General features: G+C 36.6%; 3 protein-coding genes and 1 long non-coding RNA gene across 6 annotated transcripts; 2 read left to right on the top strand and 2 right to left on the bottom strand.

Moving 5' to 3' along the window:
• The first annotated feature begins 2431 nt into the window (after positions 1–2431).
• LOC119071727 lies at positions 2432–9161 on the top strand. 2 transcript variants are annotated; one of them, XM_037176748.1, is made up of 6 exons: positions 2432–2672; positions 2758–2854; positions 3904–4169; positions 6534–6960; positions 7026–7405; positions 7469–9161. In XM_037176748.1, the coding sequence occupies exons 3-6, from the start codon at positions 3948–3950 to the stop codon at positions 8696–8698; spliced, it is 2259 nt and encodes a 752-aa protein (XP_037032643.1). In that variant the 5' UTR covers positions 2432–2672; positions 2758–2854; positions 3904–3947; the 3' UTR covers positions 8699–9161. The 2 variants fall into 2 exon arrangements, with proteins under 2 accessions (XP_037032643.1, XP_037032642.1); XM_037176747.1 differs by having other exon boundaries at positions 2432–2854.
• On the bottom strand, positions 4789–5585 carry LOC119071827. Its single transcript, XR_005086731.1, has 3 exons — positions 5399–5585; positions 5295–5346; positions 4789–5233 (listed from the first exon to the last, which is right to left on the bottom strand). It is a non-coding gene; the product is annotated as an uncharacterized LOC119071827 (long non-coding RNA).
• A 2778-nt stretch (positions 9162–11939) lies between the features above and the next one.
• Positions 11940–14547, bottom strand: LOC119071735 (97 kDa heat shock protein-like). The gene is made up of 6 exons (XM_037176766.1): positions 14374–14547; positions 13187–14306; positions 13045–13125; positions 12538–12837; positions 12248–12380; positions 11940–12182 (listed from the first exon to the last, which is right to left on the bottom strand). The coding sequence occupies exons 1-6, from the start codon at positions 14478–14480 to the stop codon at positions 12046–12048; spliced, it is 1878 nt and encodes a 625-aa protein (XP_037032661.1). The 5' UTR covers positions 14481–14547; the 3' UTR covers positions 11940–12045.
• A 3317-nt stretch (positions 14548–17864) lies between these two features.
• On the top strand, positions 17865–20014 carry LOC119071755 (facilitated trehalose transporter Tret1-like). 2 transcript variants are annotated; one of them, XR_005086715.1, is made up of 8 exons: positions 17865–18117; positions 18179–18411; positions 18467–18597; positions 18656–18848; positions 18918–19065; positions 19135–19550; positions 19619–19892; positions 19937–20014. XR_005086715.1 is itself a non-coding variant. In XM_037176794.1 (7 exons), the coding sequence occupies exons 1-7, from the start codon at positions 18045–18047 to the stop codon at positions 19817–19819; spliced, it is 1395 nt and encodes a 464-aa protein (XP_037032689.1). In that variant the 5' UTR covers positions 17865–18044; the 3' UTR covers positions 19820–20009. The 2 variants fall into 2 exon arrangements, 1 of the variants encoding a protein (XP_037032689.1); XM_037176794.1 differs by having other exon boundaries at positions 19619–20009.
• The last annotated feature ends 6276 nt before the right edge of the window (positions 20015–26290 follow it).

Genomic DNA, 26290 nt, shown 5'->3' with positions numbered 1-26290 from the left:
AGTGTGTGCATTCCAAACGTTTCAGATGTATGCATTGCACAGTGCTTTTTACGGCCATAAGATAGCCGTGCCTTTTTGCCCACAAATGTTCTGAGTGATATTTTGACCAAAATGTCCGATCAATCTTCACCAAACTTTAGAGAATGAAAGTTCCCCACGACTTTTAACGATATTTCCAAAAAACAAATCAAAAAGTTAATATTTACTATGAAAACGAACTCTCTCAAAAGGGCATTTGGGGTGCTATATAGCACCCCAAATGCCCTTTTGAGAGAGTCCGTACGGGAACAAAAACAAAACTTTTTGAACTTTTTTTGGGGAGTACCGCTAAAAGTCGTGTGGAACTTTCATTCTCTAAAGTTTGGTGAAGATTAATCGGATATTTTGGTCAAAATATCACTGAGAACATTTGTGGGCAAAAAGGCACGGCTATCTTATTGCCGTAGAAAGCACTGTGCAATGCATACATCTGAAACGTTTGGAGTGCGCACACTTTAATCATTCAATTCGCATTGTTGGCGCACATTTTTGTGTATAATTTTGATTTTGAATGATTATTGTTCACAGAATCGAAATTTTGTCTTTTTTATTTAGACTGGTAGCTGGTAGGTTTAATTTTAAATTATTAAAACGAAAAAAATTGCGTGATAGGCTCGTATAATAAAATGAATTTTTTGGTTTAATTGCAAAAAGCGCTTGTTACGCAGATGGGAATATTGAGATATTACATATCTCACAGAACTTCGTTCTAATTTTTCGATTTATCGTTAAGAGCGTCATTGTACTTAATTCGTTCTTCAAAGAACAATAATGCAAAAAGTTAGCATTGATTCGTGGAATTTTAAATACACTTTCAATGACTGGAATTATATGTTTTAAGTATTAGCCAAAAATTCCATTTATCTGTGAGGCCTATCTATGAGCAAATTCCCGCAGCTTCCTATGTTTATGTTTTCTTGAGTCATTTCAGTTGGTCTTTTGCTAGTGATCTTGAAGTTTGTCTTTGAATTGTTTTTGTTTTTGAGCTTTGTGGTTTCGGGAGTTTTTTGAATTTTTTTGAATTTTTTCTGATTTGAGTTTTTCTTTTGTTTAGCTATGATTTTCGGGTAGTACTTAAATGTACTTCTAGTCCGTTGTTAAAGCGTAACGTAAAAAAACCCGGCGATGCCCTTACGTCTTCTAAATGCGTTGTTAACAACTCATGTTTTTATGTATACGCCAATACAATATAAACAAAAATTATATTTGGAGAGGAACCCGAATATACAGAAAAATATTCGTTTAATAACGCATTTAGTAGGCTAGTTCAATAATCTACTACTATAAATTTATAAAGTTGGAAATTGCATCTATTTTCCCGTAACTCTTTAAAATTAATCCCTTAACCGTGATTCGTCAAAACTATGTTTCTTGGGACGTCGTATTACACCTCCAAACCCATTACAAGTTATTTCTAGTTATTATTATATTTATATACCTTCCAAGTAAGTATAGAAACGGAAAACGACAACATAACCTTTACGACTGTGGACTGTGCAGAAGGAAAAAAAATAATTTGTTGTTTCTCTAACTCATTCGGTGTTAAAGTTCTTTCTCTTTTACCTATTTTACATTGGCACAACAACCTCTTTGTAACTGTCTCTCTTTGAATTGTTCAAGTTATACACTTTTACCTGTATCAAAGGCTTATAATGGTATTGTGTTTATATTTATTAAAAACATTTCTTAAGTGTTGGATGATATGCCCGTTGTTAGATATATATAAAGTAAAAAAAAGGTTCATTGTGTGAATAATGGACTGTGTAGGTTTATAGGCAAGATGATCGAAATGAGTTAATTTCATTTGCAATTTCGATAAGTTAGTTTGATTGAATTGATTTGTTGTTCGGGTCGGTTATATGGGATTCCTCAAAACTATTCTGGTGATTACCTGTACAGGGCATGAATTCTCGTAACTTTAAGAATTCGTAACTTGACAGTTCTTATGAAATTTTGTACACACAACTGTCAAGTTACGAATATTTGAAGTTACGAAAATACGAGAATCGTCGCTTAGATTAGTTAATAAAAAGGGAGCTCTATGCGAGCTCAACAGAATTTAGTTAGATTGTTTAAAATGACCTATGTACAACAACAAAAAAATGACCCACATTCCTCTAAAATAACACTCTTAATCCCTCTGCGTCTTCCTAGAAACGGCAGTTGAAAAATCCTAACATAACTCCTGAAATCAAAACCAAAGTACTTTCAACGCATTACATGGAGAAAATCTTCTTACATCACCACATACACCACTCATATAAACGTGGTAAGAGTCTGAAGACGTTTTTTTACGATCCACGTATACATACACACGACGGTACCACACTATACTCACACGCGGAACAATTTTGCGGACTTAAGTTTCTGAATACATTGAAATGAATTTGGTTATTTTTGTGGAATGCAGGCTAAACTCAAACAACGACAAAAAAATTTCGTGTTCTTTCATTTCCATTAAGTCAGACAATACAAATTGTTGAAGACAGTGCTTCGACGACGCGTACTGAACTAGATTAAAAAGTTTTGTGTAAAAAAATTTAAAAAAAATTTCGACCAAACGAATGTTTCAGTAGTTTCACCTACTTAACTTAAATGTTTTATTAAATTATTCCAGTCAAGAAAAACGTAAAGTAAATAACGAACATTGTGCATTGTGTGATGGATAATATTGTGGTGAACTAATTTCTGAAATTATACGTTGTTTGTGTGAAATAGGTTAAACTATTCGAATGTCGTTTTTGGGAACAGTGAGCTACTTAATATTATGTACATCAAGGACACTTTGAGCAATAGAAAACAATTTGTATCGAAGGTAAATGGAATTCATTGATTCATTTTGGCCATTCATTTCTTTCATTTAATGTCGAAATCAAGTTTTTGGTTACAATATGGATATCTTATGTAAAATAGTGTTGACGACCAATGGTTTATTGTTCATTGGTCTTTTGGTCTTTTCTTAAGTTCGATGGGCCTTAACCATATTCGTATGTTTTCTTGTATTTACATTATAATGAACCGAATGTTGTTGGATACGCCAAAGTCTCCATCATATCAAAAGATTCGTATTTTATATCAAAAGAAAAGAAATTTTTTTTCATATAGTCGATGTGAATGCTGAAATTCATACTTTCGTTAAAGTGTTCCAATTAGTTCAAGTAATTTGAATAAAAACAAATTAAAATGAAAAAGAAATTTTAAGAGAAATGCAAACCATAAATTTATAAACTGAGCCAATTGACGAATCGTAAGAGAAAAAATTACTTTGCCTTTTGCATATAGACTTCGCTAACATTCGTGGCATGACTTACTTCCAGAATAGATAACAACGACCATTAAAATATATTATAAAGAAACAGAAAAATAATTAAAATAATTAATTCAACGTTTAGTTGGCATTTGAAAATTGCACAAACAATGACTTGTTCATGCACGTTCAATCGAATGGTGTGTGTGTGTGTAACCGTTCAGTGAATTTATATCGAGTCTTAAGACGAGAGAATCATCTTCTTCAAGTTTCTTTTCTTCAAATTTTAATTACCAAAAACCTTTTTCGGTTAGACGTGTGTTTATTGACTCAAAATTTTAATAAAGCGAAACTGAAACTGATGCGTAACCTCGACACGATAAAATCGGCCTTATTCTTTATCAAAGAGAACTTCTACTCTCGGATTATGCTTGATTAAGCAAAGATTAATTTATGGCTACTACTGCAATCGTTTATGACCATTACTCATTCGCCTTGAATCGACATTGTAGACATTGGTTTCTTTTGTCCAACGCCTCCACAAGATCTTCAAGCACCTAATAAACATCACCATTGGTGTTAATAAAAATCTAATTAACTTCTCCGGTGTCTTCTAGGACAACCTTCGCAACGAACGTAGAAACGGAATCACAGGTACAAAATGTTCGGCACACCTAACATGCAATATTACGATCAAGCAGTGTCCAACAGTAAGATGAATTTGGTTGAGCGCATAAAGGAGAATGTGCTCAACAATTACAATTACAATGGCAAAAATTCCTTCAAATGGACCAACAATTTCGTTTACAACACAGCCTTGTATTCTGGAGAAGATCGGAAGAGTACATTTTACACGGATTCAAATGCAATCACAAATGATGAGGTAATTTATCCGCATAATTCTTTAATATTACGTTCAAGGCCTTCACGTTTTCAACACACAATAAACGAATGTGCGTGGAAAATAACTTAATTTCAGTATACGTGTTGTGATGCTTTTTCCAGGGAAATTGTAGATCGTCAATGTTTAGAATTTCCTCAACGAAAATTTCTAGTTCAGAACCAACAATTGTATTCACTGAGATGAGGTTAGGCATGCATTACTCATAGCTTTTTACTTGCTATCTAAGAGACAAATGTAGATTACGGCCACTTAGGAAAGTCGTAATCTCTTTTGTTGATAAGATACATACGTGAAGTGAATCTTCGCTATTTTTATATCAAGTCGAATCTACATGTACGGGTGAATAACACATTTTATTCGCATTGCAATTTTGCAGTATTTTGGCAAAGAAATGGAAAATTTTGATTTGAACATAATGGGGAGAAACCAAATTGGAATGTTGTAGTTCTTTCGTGAGTTTTGTTGATGATAGATATGACAGTCAACAGGGCAGACAATTGGAATAATTGACAATTGTGTTCTAGTAGTCAAGACTACACACTCAATTTTCTAAATTTCTCTATATCTTTTAATATCAAAAGTTTTTCTAGCGAATCTTCATTTAAACTAAGTATTTTCAAGAAATTGATTTCAAATCCTTTACTTCAATTTTCAATAACATTCTTTCTGCTGTTTAAAGCCACATTTTTCAGAGGTTGTCTTCTGAAACTTTGACTCATGTCTAATAATTTTTTGACTGGCTTCTCTAGTAGAATCATAATGATGAGGTTCAGCTGAAGACTAGTCCTCACAAAAAACAATTATATTCACCGTGAACCGATAAACCTGTGACTTTTACTACCCAAAAGTATCGCTTAGTGTTTGGTGCAAATCCTTAACAGCACTGGTGTTAAGAAAGGATTTTATCAGTGATAAACCACGACTGTTAGTTTTGTTATCTAATTTCCATAAATTCAACTCTCTGCCTCCGAATATATTTCTCCGTATCGCAATATGGGTCGATAATATCATGGACACAGCAGCCACTATACCCAGTCTGTCTTCTGATAGAAAAAATCAATGCAGTTTTCATTTAGAGGGTAAATGAAGCCGTACAACACTTACGAAAATATTCCCTGCTATTGAACCATGATGTCTGTTTGCGTGATTGTTATACCTGCAACGTAATTAATGTAAAATATGTCTGAATCAATAAAGCAATTTTTTACATTTTTGAAACAGACTGGGACAGATTTATTGGCATTGCCGTTCTAATTTACAGTGAATTTTCCATTACAATGATTATAATTTGGTGACTAGCAAGCCACGATTGTAGTCGTTGCAATTTTGTAATTTATTCTAAATGATCGACAATTCAAAACCTAATAACTTATCAATTTCAGCCATAGTCTACACTTGCACTTGCATATGAAATGTAGAGTATACGAATTGCTTTTATTTAGGGTGTCACATAATTCTATTGGAAAAGCCAAATTTTGTTCATTTTTGATAAATTCGAACAGCATTCGATCATTCATTTATCGGCTTTGTGGCACCGTGTATCGTTGAACGTTTTGTGTATTGCGCCTTCATTTTCCAAAAGCGATGTTAATTTAGTAAACATTCTGGTTAACTGAACCGAAAGTATATAAACACAACCAATTGAACCAACAATATAGAAGCACTTCGTTGTTTCAACATTCAAACAAAGTGTAGAGCAGAAGTAGGTTTTGTCGTTAATTTTTTCTTGCACAACACTTGTAGATGTAGATACTTCGTTGGGAAATTCCAGACGAAGAAAAATGTAAACTTATGGGGGTCGTAAACAAATGACGTCAAGCTGAGTGTTCAAGAAAATTTAGATAAATTTTGAACATTTTCGTGCGGGAGCGGGAGGCTAAAAATTTTTCCGTGCTTCTGGTCGGTAAATGCAATTTTTTGAATACATTTTTTGCATTTACCCACCAGTACGTTCGAATTTTTACTTTTGACGAGTGTGAATGGGAATACAGCCCTCCCCTTCAGGTCGGGTCATAATGTACTATTAACAGCGACGCAATGAAAATTGTCAATTTTCCAACTCGGTTCTCTTTGCATGACACCCTACTTTTGTGTGTTAAATCTTAATGAAAATCAAATCAATTTAAATTTTTGATAGCAATGGTTTCGACTAGAAAAAGCTTTTAACATTTTTACAACTGTGTGCAGGTATATAACGAAGGTACACCAGTAACGTTGATGTAAAAATTGTTTTCAATCGTTCTACTAATTAAAACGATTTATTTCTCCGATAATAATCCATCAATACGTTCGAATCTTTTGACCCGCGTTCACTAATATTCTTTCCACATTTCCTTCACCCAGATGATGTCCGCTGAAAATCAAAATCTTCGCGAAAAGCTAAAAACAACCGAGCAGAGTCTGTCCGTTCAGGTGAAGAAATGCGAGAATCTAATTCTGTTCTTCACCAATCAAATTCAAACGCTTACCGACGAACTGGAACACGAGAAGTCATGGCGAACGAATCAACTGTCGAAAATCGTTAAAGCTCTGATGAGCTTCGAAACGAAACTGCGAAACGATCAGAAAATCATTCTGAATCAACTCTACACAAAAGACAACGAAATAAACAGACTGGCTAGTGAGCTGGTAATTTTGAGCGAAAAGTATGGACTAAACTGCAAGATCAGTGTCAGTGAGGCAGCTCAATACTGTTTATCATGCCGTAAACAATACTACAGATCTGAAATGGCTAATGCGTGTACACAGAGTCGAAAGAGTCAAATTGACGGTAAGTCTGTTCAACACTATGACGGAGTGGTTAGTCTAATTGATCTTTCTTATTCCTTCCTTCAGATGAGTCATCTACGCCTAGCGTTGACTACATGTCAACCAGCGAAGATGGTAATCCTTCATTCTTTGAGGCACGACGCAGCAAGCGATACACCAGTAAACGCACTTCCGGGACATTCAAAGAATATGCCCGCTCACGAAGTGTGAATTTGACTGATGCCAATGCCACAAAAGACAGCAGTTCATCCATCCAACAACCATCCGCTATTGAAACCGAAGGAAACGTAGAACCATTCAAATCGAACACGTTGGGAAAGACAACGCAATTCGAATCCACTGAAGATTGGTATGCCAGTGCAAGTGACATGGATGATTCCGACAATGCTCTATCGAAACCATACGGAACGAATGCTGTGAACCCCGTGCTTGAGTGTGTCAATCAGGTATGAAATATGAGACCTTCAAACGGTATCGTCACCCGTGTTTTCAACGTTTCTGCTTCACAGATTCTACTCCAACAATCTTTTGACGGTATGATGGAAAAGAGCAACGAAGCACCCGACAGTTTACCGAAGGATGTAAACCTTCGTCAGAAGCGAGTTCATTTTTCCACTCAGAATAGTATGCTACAAGTTCCTCGTGACAACCAGAATCACCAGAATCATCTGACTCCATCTCGCGAGAGGGAGCAATCGTTCAGCTATGAGAGCGTTTATAGCAATGAATATGAACCGATTGGATCGGAAAATGTGTCGTCCCACCATTATGTGGACATGGAACATAAGTCGTCCAACGAGGAAGCGCAAAAAATTGAAAAATCGAAGATACCACCGGCTCTTCCACCGAAACCAGCAAACTTAATGAAACTTAAGCATGTACTCGGCATGCGAAACGACAATAATGTACCGATCAAACAACTGGAAAATAAGCTGAAGCCAGACGCGGAGTCCGAGCCAGATTACCATACTGAGCCGGATTACTGTTCCATTTCAGAAGTGGACAATATAAAAACGGTGAAAATTGTAGTCGACGTGCATAAGAGTGCCGATTCAATATCTGTAAGCAGTGATACCCACACCGAGATGACGGACGAATCATTTGCCGATATTCCGAAATTACCGAATGTCAAGGCAATCATTTCACCGAAGAAGACTAGTTCCAGTACATTTATATCGCAGGACAACTACATTACAAAGTCGCCAGCGAAACAGTTACCGATTCAAAACCGACCACCGAATTCGATGAATTTGGTGGACATACGAATTAAAAAACCGACTCCAATTAAGCCCGCAACACCTAAAGCGATGACTACGGTGGATATTAAATTAACTGCTGCTCCGGCATCTACTCCACCACACACTGCTATTGCAAGCAATGACCTACCGATCCAGGCAGAATTCGACTGGTACAATTTGGACGCTGAATACGGAAAATTCACCCAATCGACGGAAAATGGTGCTACGAAGGATGCCGATATTTTGCTGGAACTGGACTCTCAGAACGGCCATGTCAACAACAACGTAGGAATTGAATACAATTTAGACATGGAATTTAATATGGATAATGGGGTGGTGTCAGTGCATGAGGAGGACGAGAGCGAAACGTTAAATGACAATTCAACCGATCCCTGCATCAGTAAGAAGAAATCATTTCAAACGTTTCTGGACGACACGGGACTGACTACAAAGCCGTTGCCGAGAAAGCGGAAGATTTACTACACGGCGCCGTTTGTTTGATACATGATATACCGGTGTGTAACACGGGGGGAAGTTCTGTCCAACAAATGGGACTTATGTTAACTGTTTATGGTGCTGAGAATATGGAACAGGAGTGACAATTCGCTTTTGGGATGAATTTTTCATGCTAGTCACAAGTAAATTTGTGCCTCAAAATTACGAACTGTTTCAGTTCGAGTTCATTTTTATTGTCTTTTCATTGGATGATCGTATGTCATATCCGGATAATATTTCTTTATTGAGAAATGAGAGCAATGTATGTATACGATCGGTCAACGTAAGATAATAGCAAAACAAATATATCAAAATTTTATCATTCTTACAGCAGATGTGCGTGCATTGATGGTAGATAGTTCTATTTAATTTTTAAATTTATTTATTTTGTGAATTGCATTTGTTTTCCTTCAAATTTATTTATAATGAATGCATCTCCAGTGACGAATTATCCAGTTTTTGTTTCATTAGAACAATAAATTTTATTGCTTCATTAAATTGTCTCTTTCATTGTTCTTGTGTGTAGTGTGAACATCGTGGATCATCACTTGGAAATTCCTTGAAAATGCGAATGAAATGCCTCTGATCCTTTTACAAGAGACGAATTTTTTCAATTTTTAGCTTCGCACGAAGTAGAAACAGCAATACGCTTATCGCTGTATACCATCCATAAAATCTGCTACATCTTTCGGTCTAAATGTTTTCAACAGATTGATTACGACATGGTAAATATACACAGTAAGGTAGTAACTAACTTGACGAGGGAGCGTACATCATGTATTCACGATGTTGTGATCGACGCAAAATCTATTACTTCATCCAATTAAACATAAGTTTTACTGTGAATATATAACAACCATAATATGATCTATGGGACAAGTGGGTTGGCCTGTAGAGGCGCCACATTTTTTTCATAGTTACTTCATTCTCTGCGGCTTATTTTCTTGTGAACCAATATTTGTTCATATTTGTTATTACAGATGTTGGTTCACATCGTTCACATGAAAATAAGCGCAGTGACAGCAGTAATTTTTAGACAGAATGTACTAAAATATGGAAAAACTCTATTACATTTCTTCTTAGTTTCTAAACATCATTCTCCTATAGTGTCAGAACTGTTCGTCTACCCTATGTTCCTATTAGTAAATTATTCACCTCTGTCCACATGTTTATTTAGACACTTGGGGAGTTATTGCATGAGCGAAGATAGATAGGTAGATAAAAAAAATTTAACCGCTATAATCCATCCGAAACTCCGCTATAATTGTGAGAAAATTTACTAAAAGTGTATTCAGTTCGGAATTATTTTGCGGAAGTTAACAGAAAAACACTTTTCGAGCTAGTCGTGCAAAGAAGTTTTCACCGGTCAGACACTCTTGCTCTAACACGAAAACTTTTATATACAAAAATTGTTCAAATTACTCAACCGCAGTCGTTGAATCGAAGATGAAAATTACTTGAAAAATCCGAGAATATCAAGTGCGGTAATACAACTTACCCGAGATTATATCCCTCGTCAAATCGATTGGTTCTGCCTGGTTTACATTACTATGTCGGACTTGTATTGAAATCTGTTTGCATTTTCCATTCCTTTTTTCATAATGTTATTGCAAAATTACCATTAAGGCTACTAATGGTATTATTGGTATCAAAATACTGTTCTATTTGACGTGGTACAAACTCTATTATTCTGCAAGGTGCTTTGGCCTAACTGACTGAATGACAATACAAACGATATACTAGACATATACCGCCTAGAACAACGAGAGGACGAGAAGCATAGGGTGAACTAGCAACTCAGTACGCATCTTTGTCAATACACTACGCTATTGAATTGTCGATTGACCTGACACATCTAGTGTTTTCTTTCTTCGTCTCACCTTGCATAGTAGTAGAATATTTCTTATGTTAAACATAGTGATATGACCTTGGAACAATGTAAAAATTACATGGTACGGTATTACTGTCGTAATTTATTACTCTATTTAACATAAGCAATATTCTACTACTATGCTAGGTGCTTTGACTTCCTTTCCTTTTTTATTTCTTCGGTTTCCCAGATTCTATGCATCAGACTACAGACTGGAGAGTCGCCGATTTTTAGCCGCCGAAAAACGGCAGCTGAAGGCTAAAAGGGCCGCCGCCGCCGTCGAGGATTTTAGTTGGCGGAGTTCGGCTAGCCGCCGTTAGCCGCCGCCAGAGGTTAAGGTCGGCTGACTCGGCGGCTGGAGTAATTTTGTTAGATTAAATCTATTAAACAACTCAATTTTTTAACGTAAATTGCCTGATACCTTGCATCGCTCGACAGACTACCCGCGCTCTAATTTTTTTTTCTTTAATTCGTCCTCTGGAAAATTCGGATTCTTGATTTCACTTTTCTTCACGGAGATGCAATTTAAAAAATTTCAAGTTTTCTTTAAAGATTCAATTGTTCTTGCTGATTTTTTAATAAATGCAGCTTCATTTGTAATGCTTGTAATACTTTACCTTTATCCTTAAAATAAATGAAAAATTCGATAGAAGAACATCCAATCGCTTAGGTATCACACTCAATATTCAACAAAGCGGTTCACTACTCGCCACCTCGTACGTAGCAGTTACGAGTTCGAAAACATGCAGGCACTTTTTCATGCCGATTCTAAATCACTAAAGCACTACATCCTAGGTCGTCAGGATCATGAGATAAACCCGGTTTAAATGCATTAGTGGAAGCGAGAAGAAAATATGTCACCATATCTCGCTCGCATCAGTGCAACTCCCATTTAACTTAAAACGGGAATGTCTCTGGATCCCGACGTCCTAGAAAGGTACGCTAAGGTAATATGGTATCGCACAAAAAATAACATCAACACCCAGACTTGCTGAACTATCGGAACAATTTTCAGCAGAGGCCAGAAAAAGATTTTTTTAATGTTCATTTAGCCGCCGCCAGCCGACTTTTTTACCGGCGGTTCTGGCCGCCGCCATCGTTTTTTCATCGGCTTAGCCGAGCTAGCCGCCAGCCGCCGACCTTTTTTCAACGGCTAGACGATGCCTTCAATTTTATCACGGCTCTCCAGTCTAAGACAGACATTATTTTAATGAAAGTTTCAATTTGTTCTTGCTCCATAAAATTAGGAAAAAATCATCCGTTAAAAATGGACTGAACGATCTGGTATAAATTACACAAAGTCTTCTCTCCCCCAATAAAAGAAACGTCAAATTTTGTATTCATAAAAATATATTAAATAACAAATATTCGATCGCTAACACTAGCTTCATCATTTTTATTCGTGGATCATTTTCAAGTAAGTTTGAAATGCCATCCACGTTAAAAAAAACTCTCATACAAATGAGTGCACCGTATCGATAACCTACAAAAAACAACACCACGGGACTCCTTTTCCCCTTTGACCACACAATGAGATCTTCGGTTGATCACTGTTTCCAAGGACTGCATCGTGACTCTGATTTGCTTTACGTTTCAGTCGACGGCAGCGAGAACGAAAACCTACAAATGAACAGTGAATGTGTTTACTACAGCAAAATGCAGGTGATTATCACAAAATTATCTACCTTGTCGATGGACTCGCGATCCGTATTCTGAATTGGCATTGTTGCTTCGATTCGACTCAATTAGTGTCACCTCATCACAGTCGCTAAAGGTTAGTCGTTTAACAAAAATTGAACTGCACCGGTTGACTAGGCTCTGAAAGATATTAGATTTGCGGTGGTATTGTAAAAGTGTCGTCCAAAATTTATTATTGTATTGGACAGTCCAAACTGGACTATCGAGACCATAATAGTCACAAAAGTTACGGAAGAATCAACCAGTTTTACGAAAATATAAAATTCGAATTACTTACGTGTGTCGTAACATCGATGGTAACGCAATCCGCATCATCGACACTCTCCTCTTCAACTTGTCGCATCACTTGTTTTTTATTCATTTTTTCTACCTTTTGTTGCCAATAGTAAATCAGGTCTTCATACTGCTCTTTTGTGCCGTACATCCACACCTTCGTTTTGTTTATTTCGTTTCTGATGGCTTCACTACAATTTTCCAGCACTCCACCAGGTTTCATGTGCTCCGATATATATTTGTCAAGGTCGTCGCGTGCCTTCCGTCGCTTTCCCTCTTCTATGTCGTATCTGGCTAGTTTTCTCTGAAGATGTAAAATCGAAGTTATGTTTCGAGTCTCAAATATCGAAAGGACAACTACAAATTACAACTATGGGAGCTATGGGTGGAGTTCTTAGGAAGAGATCACTTTTAGCTTTAAAATTGGTAAATATTGTGGTGGATTTAAATAAATAATTAAAGAAAGTCCAAGCGTCTGAAGAACTGGTTTCAAAGTGAGTCTTGAAATTACCTCCATTTCGCTGTATCCCATGAACTCAGCTTCTGTTATTTGGAATGAATCGCGGCGGTCGCATTTTAGAAATCTGTGGACCTGGTGAAATGAAATCTTAATTTTTTTTGTCCATTTGAACCAAGTAAAAGTAAATCTCTACCTGAAACACCCTGACAAGATCTTTCATTGATCTTTCATTAAAATTACCATCGAAATTATCAACTGCATCAGCAAACGGTCTATCCATGATTTTGTAGCCCCTTCTCTTCTTATTTAACATTGACTTCAATAGGCAACCACGGGCCACAGCATCATCGCGGTTCATTGTTGCAATTGGTAGTTGGTTGAAGACATTTTCAACCATTTTTTGCATAATCGGAATGTTACTCGATCCGCCAACCAATTCAATTGAATGGATCTCGTCAAGTTGTAGGTTGGTATTTTGCAAAAAGCGTCTCATGAAGCTTTCGATCTTCACATACATTGGCTCACATATCCTATCCATGTCTGATCGGCACATAAAAATTGGATCGCCAGAGTGTACTTGTTTCATGTTCATCAGTTGATGACGCTGAACACTGGAACTCATCTTCCTTTTCAATTTTTCCGCTTCGTACAGTAGCTGGGAGTAGAAGTCTTTCTCTCTGCTGTTTTTACCATATATTTCATAAGTTCTATTAAGATACAGAGCTATTGTTTCGTCGATATCTCTACCGCCAATCGGTTCGGATATTTCCTCAGTCATTTCCAGTCTTCTTTCATAAAATTTGCATCCAAAGATCTGAATTGAAAATTGACCAAAGTCGATAAACACCACAGTGATCGGTTTCGCAAACTTTTTGTAAAGAGAATAGTTGATCGCAACGGCTGTCGTATCTTTGATGAGAAAATGGCAATCTAATCGCGCGATTGCGGCTGCCATTAGAACACCCTTCCGTTCTTGATTATTGAAATGTGCTGGCACAGCAATAACACATCCAAGTATTCGTTCATTTATTTGCATGAATGCCTGAGCTTCAGCTTTGATTTTTACGAACAGCATCGATAGTATTTGACATGGACTCAAGCTAAGCTTCTCTCCCATTAATTGTGTATTATACGTTAGCGTGGAGTATCGCTTATTTTTGGTGAAATTGCACACATCAAGTTTCCATTTTCTCATCTTATTCACATCCAATACCCCCTTGAAGTCGACAATAGTGTGGTTGGGATTTGCTGGCCATTGCTTCCTGGCAGAAACTCCAAAGAGTCGCATACGTTCATCGAACGCAACCACTGACCTACATCAAAGAGATCATTTACTATTACTTCAAACACGATTCCTGCGTGAATTTTAATTAATCTTACGGAGTGTAACGACCGCTGGATTCATTCGTTACAATATCGATGCGTCCATTTCGCCATACTGACACTACACACGAATCGTTTCCAAAATCAATTCCAATCACAACCATTGCGAACCGAGTACAACGCTAAACTGATCTTTCATTCAGCAATGGTTTGCAGAAAATATTTGCGTTCGGGGTAGTTAAAACGAATAAGAGATAATTACGGTCATGGTGGATTAGTTCTTCTTCGGGTTGAACTGGCGTCGGGGGTGAGTCATTAAAGTATCATTATCTGTAAATTTGTCTTCAGAATAACAGTTGAGCAGATGTTCAGCAAATATTTGAATAGATATTTTGTCGACCATAAAACTACTGAAATAATTTGTAAATGGATTAATGAGACACATGAGATATCGATATGTACTTCTACTTTTCATACAAATCTTCGATGAGTCATTAAGGGACAATATAGTCTTGAGACTTTGTAGTACAAAAGTCTCTTTTTTTGGTTTTATACAGTTAGAGGCAACGAAATTTCAGCTTGAATTTGCTTCTGCTGTTTTTCAGCTGATTCACACATACAATCAAAACGGCTTTGTTTATCCTTGTTTAAGCGGTAGAAGTTGCACGCGCGTGGCATTGGTTAAACCGTGTAAAGAAGTAATGAACAGTAGAGATGTGCGGGCCGCCCGACGTGTAAAGAAGTAATGAACAGTAGAGATGTGCGGGCCGCCCGGGTTTTATCCGGCCCGACCGGGCATGGGCCGGGCGGGCCTCAAATCTGTCGGGCCGAGCTTGGATCGGACCTAAAAAATCAAATTTTTGGCCCGATTTTCAAAGTTTCGCGCACTTTTTCATATGAAATTTGCTATCGGGCCGCCCGAAAATGTCGGCCCGTCCGAGTTTTTATCCGGCCCGATCGGTCTTGGGCCGGACGGGCTATAAATACGTTGGGCCAGTACGGGCCGGGCTTTAAAAATGAATTTCGGACCGGGCTTCAGGCCGGACGGGCTTCAAAAAAACATCGGCCCGCACACCTCTAATGAACAGTCTCAAGTGAAGCATATTAATGCTGAAATTTCACCACATCTAACTATATAATCATTTCATTTAGGGGATGATTTTCGTATTTTCGATATATTTTTGTGCCAGTGCCGGCACCTAAGGTGCAAACAAAAAAAGAATAATGAAAAACGGTTGATTTTTCCCTGATATTTTACTCACGCCGTTTTTCAGAAAACACTGTGGAAAACTTTTGGAAACACTGTGAGACGCGCGGCCTAACACATAAGTTCGATGCTATACTGACATAAAAGATTCGAAAAACTCACCTACTACAGATAACTTGAGGTACCTGGAGACAAAGTTACCTGCTGCAGGTGAGTTTTTCGAAACTTTTTTGTCAGTGTAATGACACCTTTCTTTAAAATGGTTGTCTACGATTTACTTGTGTTTCCCAAAATAGGTTATACATGACATTACCTCTCCCCACTATATTTACCTTACATTTTTGATCGTCTCAGTGCCAGAGTTGAATATGCTGTTGGATTCGCCAGCCAGATATTGCTAGTTCAAACCAAACCGCAGAAGAATTAGGAAATATTCTTTCACTTCAGATTTGTATGCTAGGAGTTCATAATGTTGAAATTTGACTATCCAATAAACATTACGAATGAAGAGTAACCATAAGGGTACGTGCAAACACTCGTGAATTTATTCTTATAAGAACACAAACAGAGATGGAATAGACTATATGTTTTGCGATAACGCTTACAAAAGAGTCTGAGAAACGTAAGCAAAATAGTGGATTGGGTCGGAAAGTTTGTCTAATTGTGGGCAGAGAATGATACATTCACTGACCAACGCACTTCAAGCATGAGTGGTACTCTAAATAGAGTACTGAGTGTATCATACAAACGTAAAACTTACAAACATTTTCATGTAAAATAGAGTACTTTCTGCAGCTGACCACTTTGATCATTCATGCTTGAAATGCGTTGACTTAACTAAAACTCCGTCATTTGAATTCTTTCTTTCTACAATCTTGGAGATTGTAACAATTCTTCGACTTCTTGAATATCCTGCAGTCTACCAAAAATTCGTTGAATTTATGGAAAATTTCGTTAAAAACGAGCCGTCAGAACAGTCGGAGCGTTTGCTGCGACTGAGCCCCGTACAAACCCGTAAATCGATTGCGCACGTGACCCTAGCCCTAAATTCTTATGAAATGTGTACGTCTTAAAAATTGCGCATAGCACATGTAACACAAACTGCACTTCTCACTGATCTGTGACTTTGTAATTATCATTTTCATCGATTTATATTGTTTTTACAAAAATCCAAAATGGCGGCCGACGGCCATTTTGTTAGGAGGTGGAATAGTACGGCTGCTTTACATTCGTTAGTATCTTTCAAACAAAAAAATTCATGAAATTCGGTCAAATTTTACTCGAGATAAAAACCACCACCTTCACTGTACCGAGTAGCCACATATAAGCTCACTCCAAGAGACCTAGCTCACGCTCTGGTAAACCGAATTTCATAAACTTTTTTTTCCCGGATTGGTACGGTCAATACCTATCTAATAAAGCAAAATATATCTAAATCCGTTCAAATTTGACCAGCCTACAAGCAAAAACGGCTTGCCGCCCTGTACCTAGTTCACACCAAGGGGTCTAACTCACGAGTCGGTCATCCAATTTTCATAAACTTTTTTTTTTGTCGATCGGTATTGTAAATACCTTTCATTTGACGTATCACTTACAAGTGTAGCCTTTAAATGGCCAGAGATATCTTCGGAAAACGTTAAATCACTTATGGGGCCCCAGCTCGGGAGGGGTCGACCCAAAATCGCCCATCTTCGAACTTAGCCTCACTATTCTGACTATCTTTCAGGGAAAAAAAATTTTGAAATCGGATTGGATTTACTCAAGATATCGACGTGACAGACGGACGGACAGACGGCCAAAATTTTTATTGCGGATTCGTCATCTATAAACATAGGCAAACACTTTGCCCTTACCGTCTGCTTCGAATTCCATCAATTACACACGGCATCGTAATCCTATAAGCCCCTTCGTACTTCGTACGGGGCTAAAAAGAAAAACTTTCAAGAATTTAACGAAAGTCTAGAACTTGATCAAAGAAGAGATTTATAACATTCGATGTGATGCGACGACTAAATTTCCAACTTTAATCCTTGCTATCATCGTTCTCAGCAAATAAAACGAAGACATAATAAATATTTGAGGAGGTGCATGCAACTCATCACCGCGTATGCCGCGTATGCAAGTTATGTTTTCTTTGCGGTATCCGAGTCGAAATTTCCCAGTATCCAAAAATGTAAAAGTGACTTCCCGCACATACATTTCCCGCTGGTTTGTTCAGCTATCATTCGATTTCCCGGTATCCGAATTTTTTCCGGAAAAATTTCCCGGTATCCTGGATACCGCGGATACACATAATTTGCACACGCGCTCATCACGCCTCCATCTATGGACACTGATTGGTACTGAATACGTGCCGTCAAATATGACAGAACACAGTTCCTTTTGCCGTCACTCTTCTTCAAGTCAATTTCGTCTATTCTAAACAGCCGAAATTTCCGGTTTATCACGAAATTGCGGCCTCAACCTAAAGATTATTGAGGAAATGAGGATGTGCCTAAAGCTGTAGCCCAACAAAAAGAGAATGTCTTCCGTTAGCTCGTCTAAAATCATAAAATTTTGTCATCTAAAGAACCAGTTCCTAGCTGTGATTTGTGGTAAAATTATTGTCAACGTTTTAAATGTCATGCAATAATCGAAAGGACATCCTAAATCCAGCAAATCTAGCTTGTGTGGCGCATGGTGGATCATCGGGATGGCTTTCACCTGCTCTATTAGTATTGCAATCGGATAGTACTCCGCTCATCAATGGTCCCATAAACAATGAAATGGCATCATGGCTCGGAGCATCTGCCTACATTGGAGGCTTTTGCGGAAACTTTATTTTTATGGCAATTTTGAGATATTTCGGCAGAAAGAAAACTTTTTGTGTACTGGCGTTGCCTAATTTGGTGAGCTGCGTCAGTTGGATCGTTTTCACACAATTTTCTAATTCTTTGTTTTAAGGCATTCTGGATCACCGTAACAATTACTACTCGGATTGAACTGTTGTGTTTAGGTCGTTTTTTAGCCGGACTATCATGCGGCGGAACTTTTGTTTGTGTCCCATTATTTGTGGCAGAAATCGCTGACGATCAGTAAGTTAACTCGACCTTCTAGACCCAATCATTGAGCGTCCATTTTATTATCCATCAGCATTCGAGGTGTTCTGGGATCTTTTCTGATCATCTCTACTTGCTTTGGAGTAATGATTTCCTACATCGCTGGCGCGTATTTAACTTATAGCACGACACCGTATGTTATAATGATATTTCCGATAGCATTCACGATCTCATTTCTACTGTTGCCGGAATCTCCAAACGATTTGATGAAGCAGAAACGATTCGATGTAAGTTGACCTCTCGGAATAGCTTTTCCGTTCTCATAACAAGTGTTAATAAGTGTCTGATACACTAAGGATGCAGCGAAGTCACTACGGTTTTACAAGAACTGCTACAAAGACACCAAAGAAGAAAACGAGAGATTCCTGAAAGAATGGGATAATGTTGAACTGATAGCTAGACAATCCTTAGACAGAGGCGAGAAAGTTTCGCTTGGTGATTTCTGTGAGTGTGCCAACCTACATCTACAACAACCATGAACCGAGTAAAACAAACATCCCACTATTGTTTCAGGTACTCAAGAAGCCCGCATCGGACTACTGAAAGCATTCTGTATCATCGGTTTGAATCTGTTCAGCGGTTCAGCGGTTCTAATGAATTACGCCACCATCATTTTCAAAGACTCCGGATCGAAACTAGACCCAAGTTTGTCGTCCATCATCATGATTACGATACAATTGATTGCAACGACAATATCCACAACTTTGATCGATAATGTGGGACGACGATTTCTACTGATTGTTTCGTCACTGGGCACTTCCATTGGTCTGTCTATGATGGGAGCGTACGCCTATCTGTCGTATAACAAGTACGAATTGGACGGATATGATTGGGTGCCCGTGACCAGTATCTCATTTTGTGTGTTTATGGCTTACATTGGACTGGTGCCGTTGCTATTCGTTCTTTTGATGGAAGTTCTCCCGGTGAAGGTGAAGAAATGACGATATTCTGGAGTCTTTTAAAAAGATTTTAATATTTCCTTGCAACAATTTCGTAGATCCGTTCATTAGGCACATCGTACTGCCTGTTGCTGGTCAGTGTATTTTTGTTCACAATCGTTAAATTCTATCCCACATTGGCGGCCATTATTCATTTACATTGGTGCATGTGGATATTTTCGGCGATAAGCGTGTTAGGAGTGCTATTCGGTTTGTTTATGCTGGAAGAGACCAAAGGAAAGAACATAAATGTTGAATGAATCTCTGAGGCCTATTGTATCCGATGAGGAATGGTAATTTATGCCGTTGTTGGTAAGTTATTATTATTTGTTTAAGCTAAAATCAGTTGTTTTGTATAATATGCCTATAGCAGCCAGACAAAAAATAGTTTCGAATTTACAAAGCTCGATTGTACAGGTCAATTAGAATTTATTTTTGAAAATAAAATTTTCAGCGCCAACACTTATCGTTTTCTGTCCCATAAACAACCTTTGCGTCGCGTCTATGCGTCTAAATTATTGAAAATTCGGATCTCAAATTAAGGGAAAAATATTTGCTTAGGGGCCATTCACAAATTACGCACTCACCTAAGGGGGGAGGGGGGTTCCAGGAATTTGATATTTTTATATGAAAAACGCGTGCGAAACGGGGGGGAGGGGGTCAGAAATTAGTTTAGTTTAGTTAGTTTAGTTTTAGAAATTAACCGTGTGCGTAATTTGTGAATGACCCCTTAGTAATCATCAACTTTATCAAAACTTAACCAATTTCCATATTCAAATAAGGAGAAGGTAAATTACAAGACGGACCAGATCGGTGTTATTACCATCCTACACGTCATACACCATCCTTGCATTGTTTAAGAGTCAATTTGTCAAAACTTCGAACAAGTTTTATGAAACAGGAAAACAAGCCATAGGCGCTTTTTGGAGGGTAGAACATTAATTGAATCGGGGGACAATCCTGAGTCATTTGCAACAAAAAAAAAATCCTCGAAGTAATTATGTTTTCACGCCAGAAATCATGAAAAAATGGTCTTCACTAGGGTGACCAAAATAGTTTTTGTTGCATATCACCGACAATACATTTATCTGAAATTATGGTGGTTGGCAGAGGTGTTGAGGACGCATATGTTGACCTTTAAAAAATTTAGAAAGTTTTCGTGTAAGTCGTCCAGCAGCTCTTTTAGGGGATAAAAATTCCAACTTTTGGAGAGTGTTTAAAACAAGTTACAATGATAGACTTGGAAGATATGAGTGTCGTTGGGTAGGTAGTAACCTCTACTATCAATGACACCATAAACCTACCGCGGCACGACTTTCGTTGAGTTTCAATTTTGATTGAAGTGCACTAACACAAATTCTCTAGAATTTTACTTTTCTTCGCGTCTATTTTAATTTTCCTTACATATGAGACAGCGCTGGACTTACTGCCAACTTACGCTTGGGGAAATTTCGTTTTTTTTCGTTTTTAAATCAGCTAAAATCGGTTAAAACCGGTTTTAACAATAGAAATATCATATTCCCAACTGAAACTAGATGCTAGTGTGTGTTGGCCTTTACTTATTGTAGGTAATATGCAACAAAAACTATTTTGGTCACCCTAGTGAAGACCATTTTTTCATGATTTCTGGCGTGAAAACATAATTACCTCGAGGATTTTTTTTTTTGCAAATGACTCAGGATTGTCCCCCGATTCAATTAATGTATACCCTCCAAAAATCGCCTATGGCTTGTTTTTAAGTTGTTTAAGTTTACATCACTCACAATATTTAGTTCGATTTTACTATTAAATCGTGGAAGTGGAAGATAACGTCCGAAAAGTTACAAAACAGTTAACGTTGAGGCAACCTTCTATCAGAAAGATTTGCAACATTTTGGGAAGGGTTGCCCAAATGACATTTCTCCATTCAAATTATTAAACAATTTGGACGTTATCACTAAATGTTTTAATCGATGATGACGGTACACTAACATGAAAACAACCACAGCGTCAAATTTGTATATACATCCAAGTCTTCAAAACCATCGTTTCATCTATAAAATAGAAACAACAACGGGTCCTCAAAACAACCATTTCTACGCTGGCTTTCATACATGTACGAATTTCTGAACAGGAGCACATAAAAATGAGTCAAAATCTCTGTATATTTTCATCACATGGAACGATGATTTTGAGGACCTGATGGCATTATATGAAGAGGTAGTTTTGAGGACATTGTAAATTGTATACAATTCGAATGATTCGATTTACGTTTACGTTTATGAATTCCTGGTAATATTTTCGTAAAAATATGTATGAGTAATAATAGTCATGATGGTAGTTTTGAGGACCTGATGGATATTGGATGAGTATGATGCATGTTGAATGTATTATGCTATTTGCGATGTAAGTAAATAAATGGGTCGTGTTCTATTAATATAGCTGAGACGCAGTATTGTCGTCGCCGTACAACCAATTTAACACGAAAGATAAATATTTTAGAAAGTAAAACTTTATTTAAGAAAAACTTTCAATGCAACTTGGTAAAATGCTTTTATATTCATGCCAACCAGAGGCGTCAAATTATCTCATCTGATAAAAAATGAAAACGAAAACACTTTTTCCCACTTTTCATCCCAGTTTTGTCAATTCTTGTTCAGAATGCGACTTTTTAGTACTCTTGAATACAAAATAGTTTATATAGCTCCGACCAAAAACGTCTCATTTTTGGTTCTATTGTCAAAATGCATATCGTGGCATTGTCAAACCTGAGTGACACTCTACACATCCAGTTATTTGTTCACAGAGTGAAAAAGTTGGAAATTGCATTTTTAAGGTGTTGTTTCAGCGAGTAGAAGAGAGTTAAAAGTCACCCTAGAAAATGCAAGTTCCAATTTTGTCACTAAACAATTAACTAGATTAGATATGTAGAGTGTCACTCAAGTTCGACAATGCACATCGTGTGCCTAAAATAGTATATGATGTCACTAGGACCAAAAAGATATATTTTTGACCTACGTGGTAATAATGTCCGAAAACGAATCTGTGTGTAGCACAGTGTTTTAAAAATCCGAAAAAATGACGTAAAGACGTTTTTCGTAATTCTTTTTTTTGTTGTGTAAGGAATAGATGGGAGAATTATAGAGTACAAAGAAGTCCGATACCGTTCACTGGCTTTGGACGGCCATAAAGAGCAGTCGAAGCATAGCAACATGTGGCTCGTTTGAAAGCTATTGATATTACCTTTCGATTGATACTAAACACGATAAAATTCATGGACGGTCTAACAAATGGGGATAGTTTACGTATTTTCGATATATTTTTTTTCTTTAGGCCAGTGCCAGTACTCTTTCTTTTACTCCCATCTGTTTCTAACACACACAAAAAGAATCACGAAAAACGGTTGCTCTCGATGTTTCAGTCTTCTTCTTCTTCTTCTTTTTCAGCCTGTTTCTATCCACTGCTAGACGTAGGCCTCCCCAATTCTCTTCCATTTCAAACGATCCGTTGCCACTTGTTGCCAATTTACGCCTGCAATTCTCTTTATACCATTATTCCATCTCTCTGGTAGTCTACCTCTAGGTCTTGTTTTAGGTGGTCTCCAGTTCATGATCTTTTTGGTCCAATGTTCGTCCATCCTTCTTGCAATATGTCCCGCCCAGCTCCACTTTAAACATGATATTCTTTCTATGACATCAACTACTTTTGTTTGTTATCAAATCCATTGATTTGTCATTCTATCTCTGAGCGTAACTCCGTTCCATGGCTCTTTGTGCCATTCTTAGTTTATTTTCGGAAGCTTTTGTTAACGTTAACGTTTCTGCACCATATGTGAGGACAGGAAGGACACACGTATCGAACACTTTACGTTTCAGACTATTGTTCATTTTGCTTAAGAGCATAAACATTCTTAGTTCTCGATTATAAACTCTTAAAGAATGAAACGGACCTATCAGCAAAATATAATAATAATATTCCTCGTCCACCCATATAGAACTCCTAACTTACACAATTTATAAATTCCAACTTCCATACAAAATCGATTTTATAATAAACGCCAAGTAAATACGTCGTAAGTAACCCATTAACTCCAATAAAGGTAATCATACCAAGCGCTCGGTACTGGTATGGAATTATTTCTTAATCCTAATGGAAGTTAGTTGAATTTTGTTTCAATAAATTGAAGCATAGAATGTAAACTCTATGAATGGAAGTAATTTATATTTTACGAATTTTGTTGAATGCATTTTATGGCTTCATGCTTCATTCATTCCATCTTTGCTTAATACCCCGACGATGTTGTGCATCAAAACGAAACTAATTTAGGATCAGAATGAAACTCAAAAATTTACACGTTGGCATTCCATTTATTTTAAATTTAAATGTTTAAATTGTATATATTACATTTGTATAATAATAGTTAGCTAGCAGCTGTAAGTTTTTTTTGTTTTTGTTTTTATTTTAATATAAATATTTGGCGTGCACATAAACACAATAAAATGATTACACTTTGGCGAATTAATTGTCTTATTTCAATTTTTTTTCTTTTTGTTCGTCTCTTCCAAATGGTCTGTGCACTTAAATTGATTGTCAATATAATAAATTGAATAAATAACAAGCATCTCGAAATGATTTTGGATTAAGTATTTATATAAATTCAGTATTTTTCTTTCGAAAACGATTTTCTTTTGTTATTAATTATAATTTGAAAAGTTCAAGTGATATGTCGGGACAATTGGAAAGTTTTACATTTTAGGACAATAAAATTGTATCAATAAATAGAGTTATTTGCGTTACATTATTCGTATTGTTAAATATTTATTTATAATTGTTTGTTCGGTGTGGGTGTTGCGAGAAATGATAACCATTTCTAAACAACGACTGACTGATGGCGAGAGAAGTCAACAAAAGAAACTCGTGGCTAATTTAGGCGGAGTGTCTTGCAAGTCTACAAGTCATTCTGGATGTTTGAGTTTCCATGTCTTAGATAAAAAAAAGATATTTTTAAGAATTTCAAGATTTTTTAAAGATTTTTTTAAAGAATTAATGAATGAAGATGAATGAATTTCGGGGATTTTAGGAATTAATTAAGAATTTTATGAATATTTGAGAATTTTGAGAACAAATTTGCAAATTTGAAGCCTACATTTAGGTGGAATTTTTTTTCGTTTTTTGATGTTTTTTCTGAACCAAAATCTTTTCTTGAAATAGTAAAACCATTTCCGCACAAAAAACGTGTTAATTTTAAAAGGAAAATTTGGTTTTACTCTTTCAAGAAAATATTTTGGTTCAGAGAAATCATCAAAAAGCGAACATTTTCCGCCTAAATGTAGGCTACAAATTTGCAAAGGGTCCATTGCTCTTAATAAAATTTGTAAGAACTTTGAGAATATATAGGAATTATATCCTTAGAAGTTCTTACAACTCTCGAAATTCCTACAATTCTAACATTTAAGGAATTTTTATTTTAAATTTTTAGAAATTTTTCAAAAAGATTTAGAAATTTAATAGGATTTAATTCTCAAAAATGGACTCTACTCCTGTAGATGTAAAATTCCGAATCAAAATCTCCGGTAATTCAGCAAAAGTGTCTTCCACAAATAAAGTCTCGTAACAATAAAAAAAATTGAAAATATTGAGTTCATTACAAATATCACGTTTGTTTTACTATGAAACGAAATTCGTCGCTCTACACAATACAAGTCTTAGAAACTCGTCGAAAAAAAATATCATAAGATGCGGACAACAATGAAGATGGTATAACGGTGGGTAAATATATCGCCAAAATTCAGTACCTTTTAAGAGCCCTTTACTGGTACTCCTAGCTTTTCAGTACATTTGAAAGAATGAATTTACGAACACTTTAACCAAATTGTCGATAGCCAATCAAAAACTCTGCCTTGAATTCTCCCCTCAGGGCTCAGACTGAGACTTTTTCGATACATAGCTATACGTAGCTATTGGGCCTATTTTAAGGAAATTAAATTTCCAAAAATTCTCAAATTTTTCCATCACTTTTCGTCATTTCATCTAAAAACACAACAGATTGCACCGTAAATGTTGTTTTTACTGCCTTTTTAGTTGTTTTTCATGTCTTTGAGCTTAACTGATTTACTTCGGAATGAGATCTAACAGAAAACGAAATTTGGAAATTTTAAGAATTTTTGTGAAATTTGTAAATTTTTTGGAAATTAAATTCCTTAAAATGGGCCCTGTTTGGTTGTTGCTAATATTGATCTCATTTATGACGATGTTATCCTTCCAGGGCAAATGTGGGTGGCTATATATTTCTGTCTAAAATGTTTATTTCGACGATTTGCAAATTTGGATTATGTATGCCTTCGACTGGAAACATAGCTTCCAAACGGTCAAAATGAACATTTTTTAGACGGAAGTGCATAATCTACTATTGCTATCACCAACTAACTCATCCTGATAAGTTTCTTTTACCTTCTTATGGACTATATTAGTCTGAAAAAAGCTCAATGTCATTTTTTTTCTAAAAATGTGTCCATAGACTATTAAGATCACCGATGATGGATCGAATTGCGATTGCACCAATCTTTTGTAAAATCTTTCTGAAAACTCATTCGGAAATTTCGATTCCGTTTGAATTTTTATTTTACCACCGGTTGTTGTCCGGCACTAGTTACCATTTCCTACAAATCCTTAAACGAAAAAAAATACACCACACAGTCAGTCCAATGACAGTCACAAGTTATTTGTGAGTTTAACCAGCTCAGAGCATCACA

This window comes from Bradysia coprophila, assembly GCF_014529535.1.
Source record: "Bradysia coprophila strain Holo2 chromosome IV unlocalized genomic scaffold, BU_Bcop_v1 contig_5, whole genome shotgun sequence".
Lineage (NCBI taxonomy): Eukaryota > Metazoa > Arthropoda > Insecta > Diptera > Sciaridae > Bradysia > Bradysia coprophila.
The sequence above is the reverse complement of the archived record's forward strand: the minus strand, read 5'-3'. Positions and strand labels throughout refer to the sequence as shown.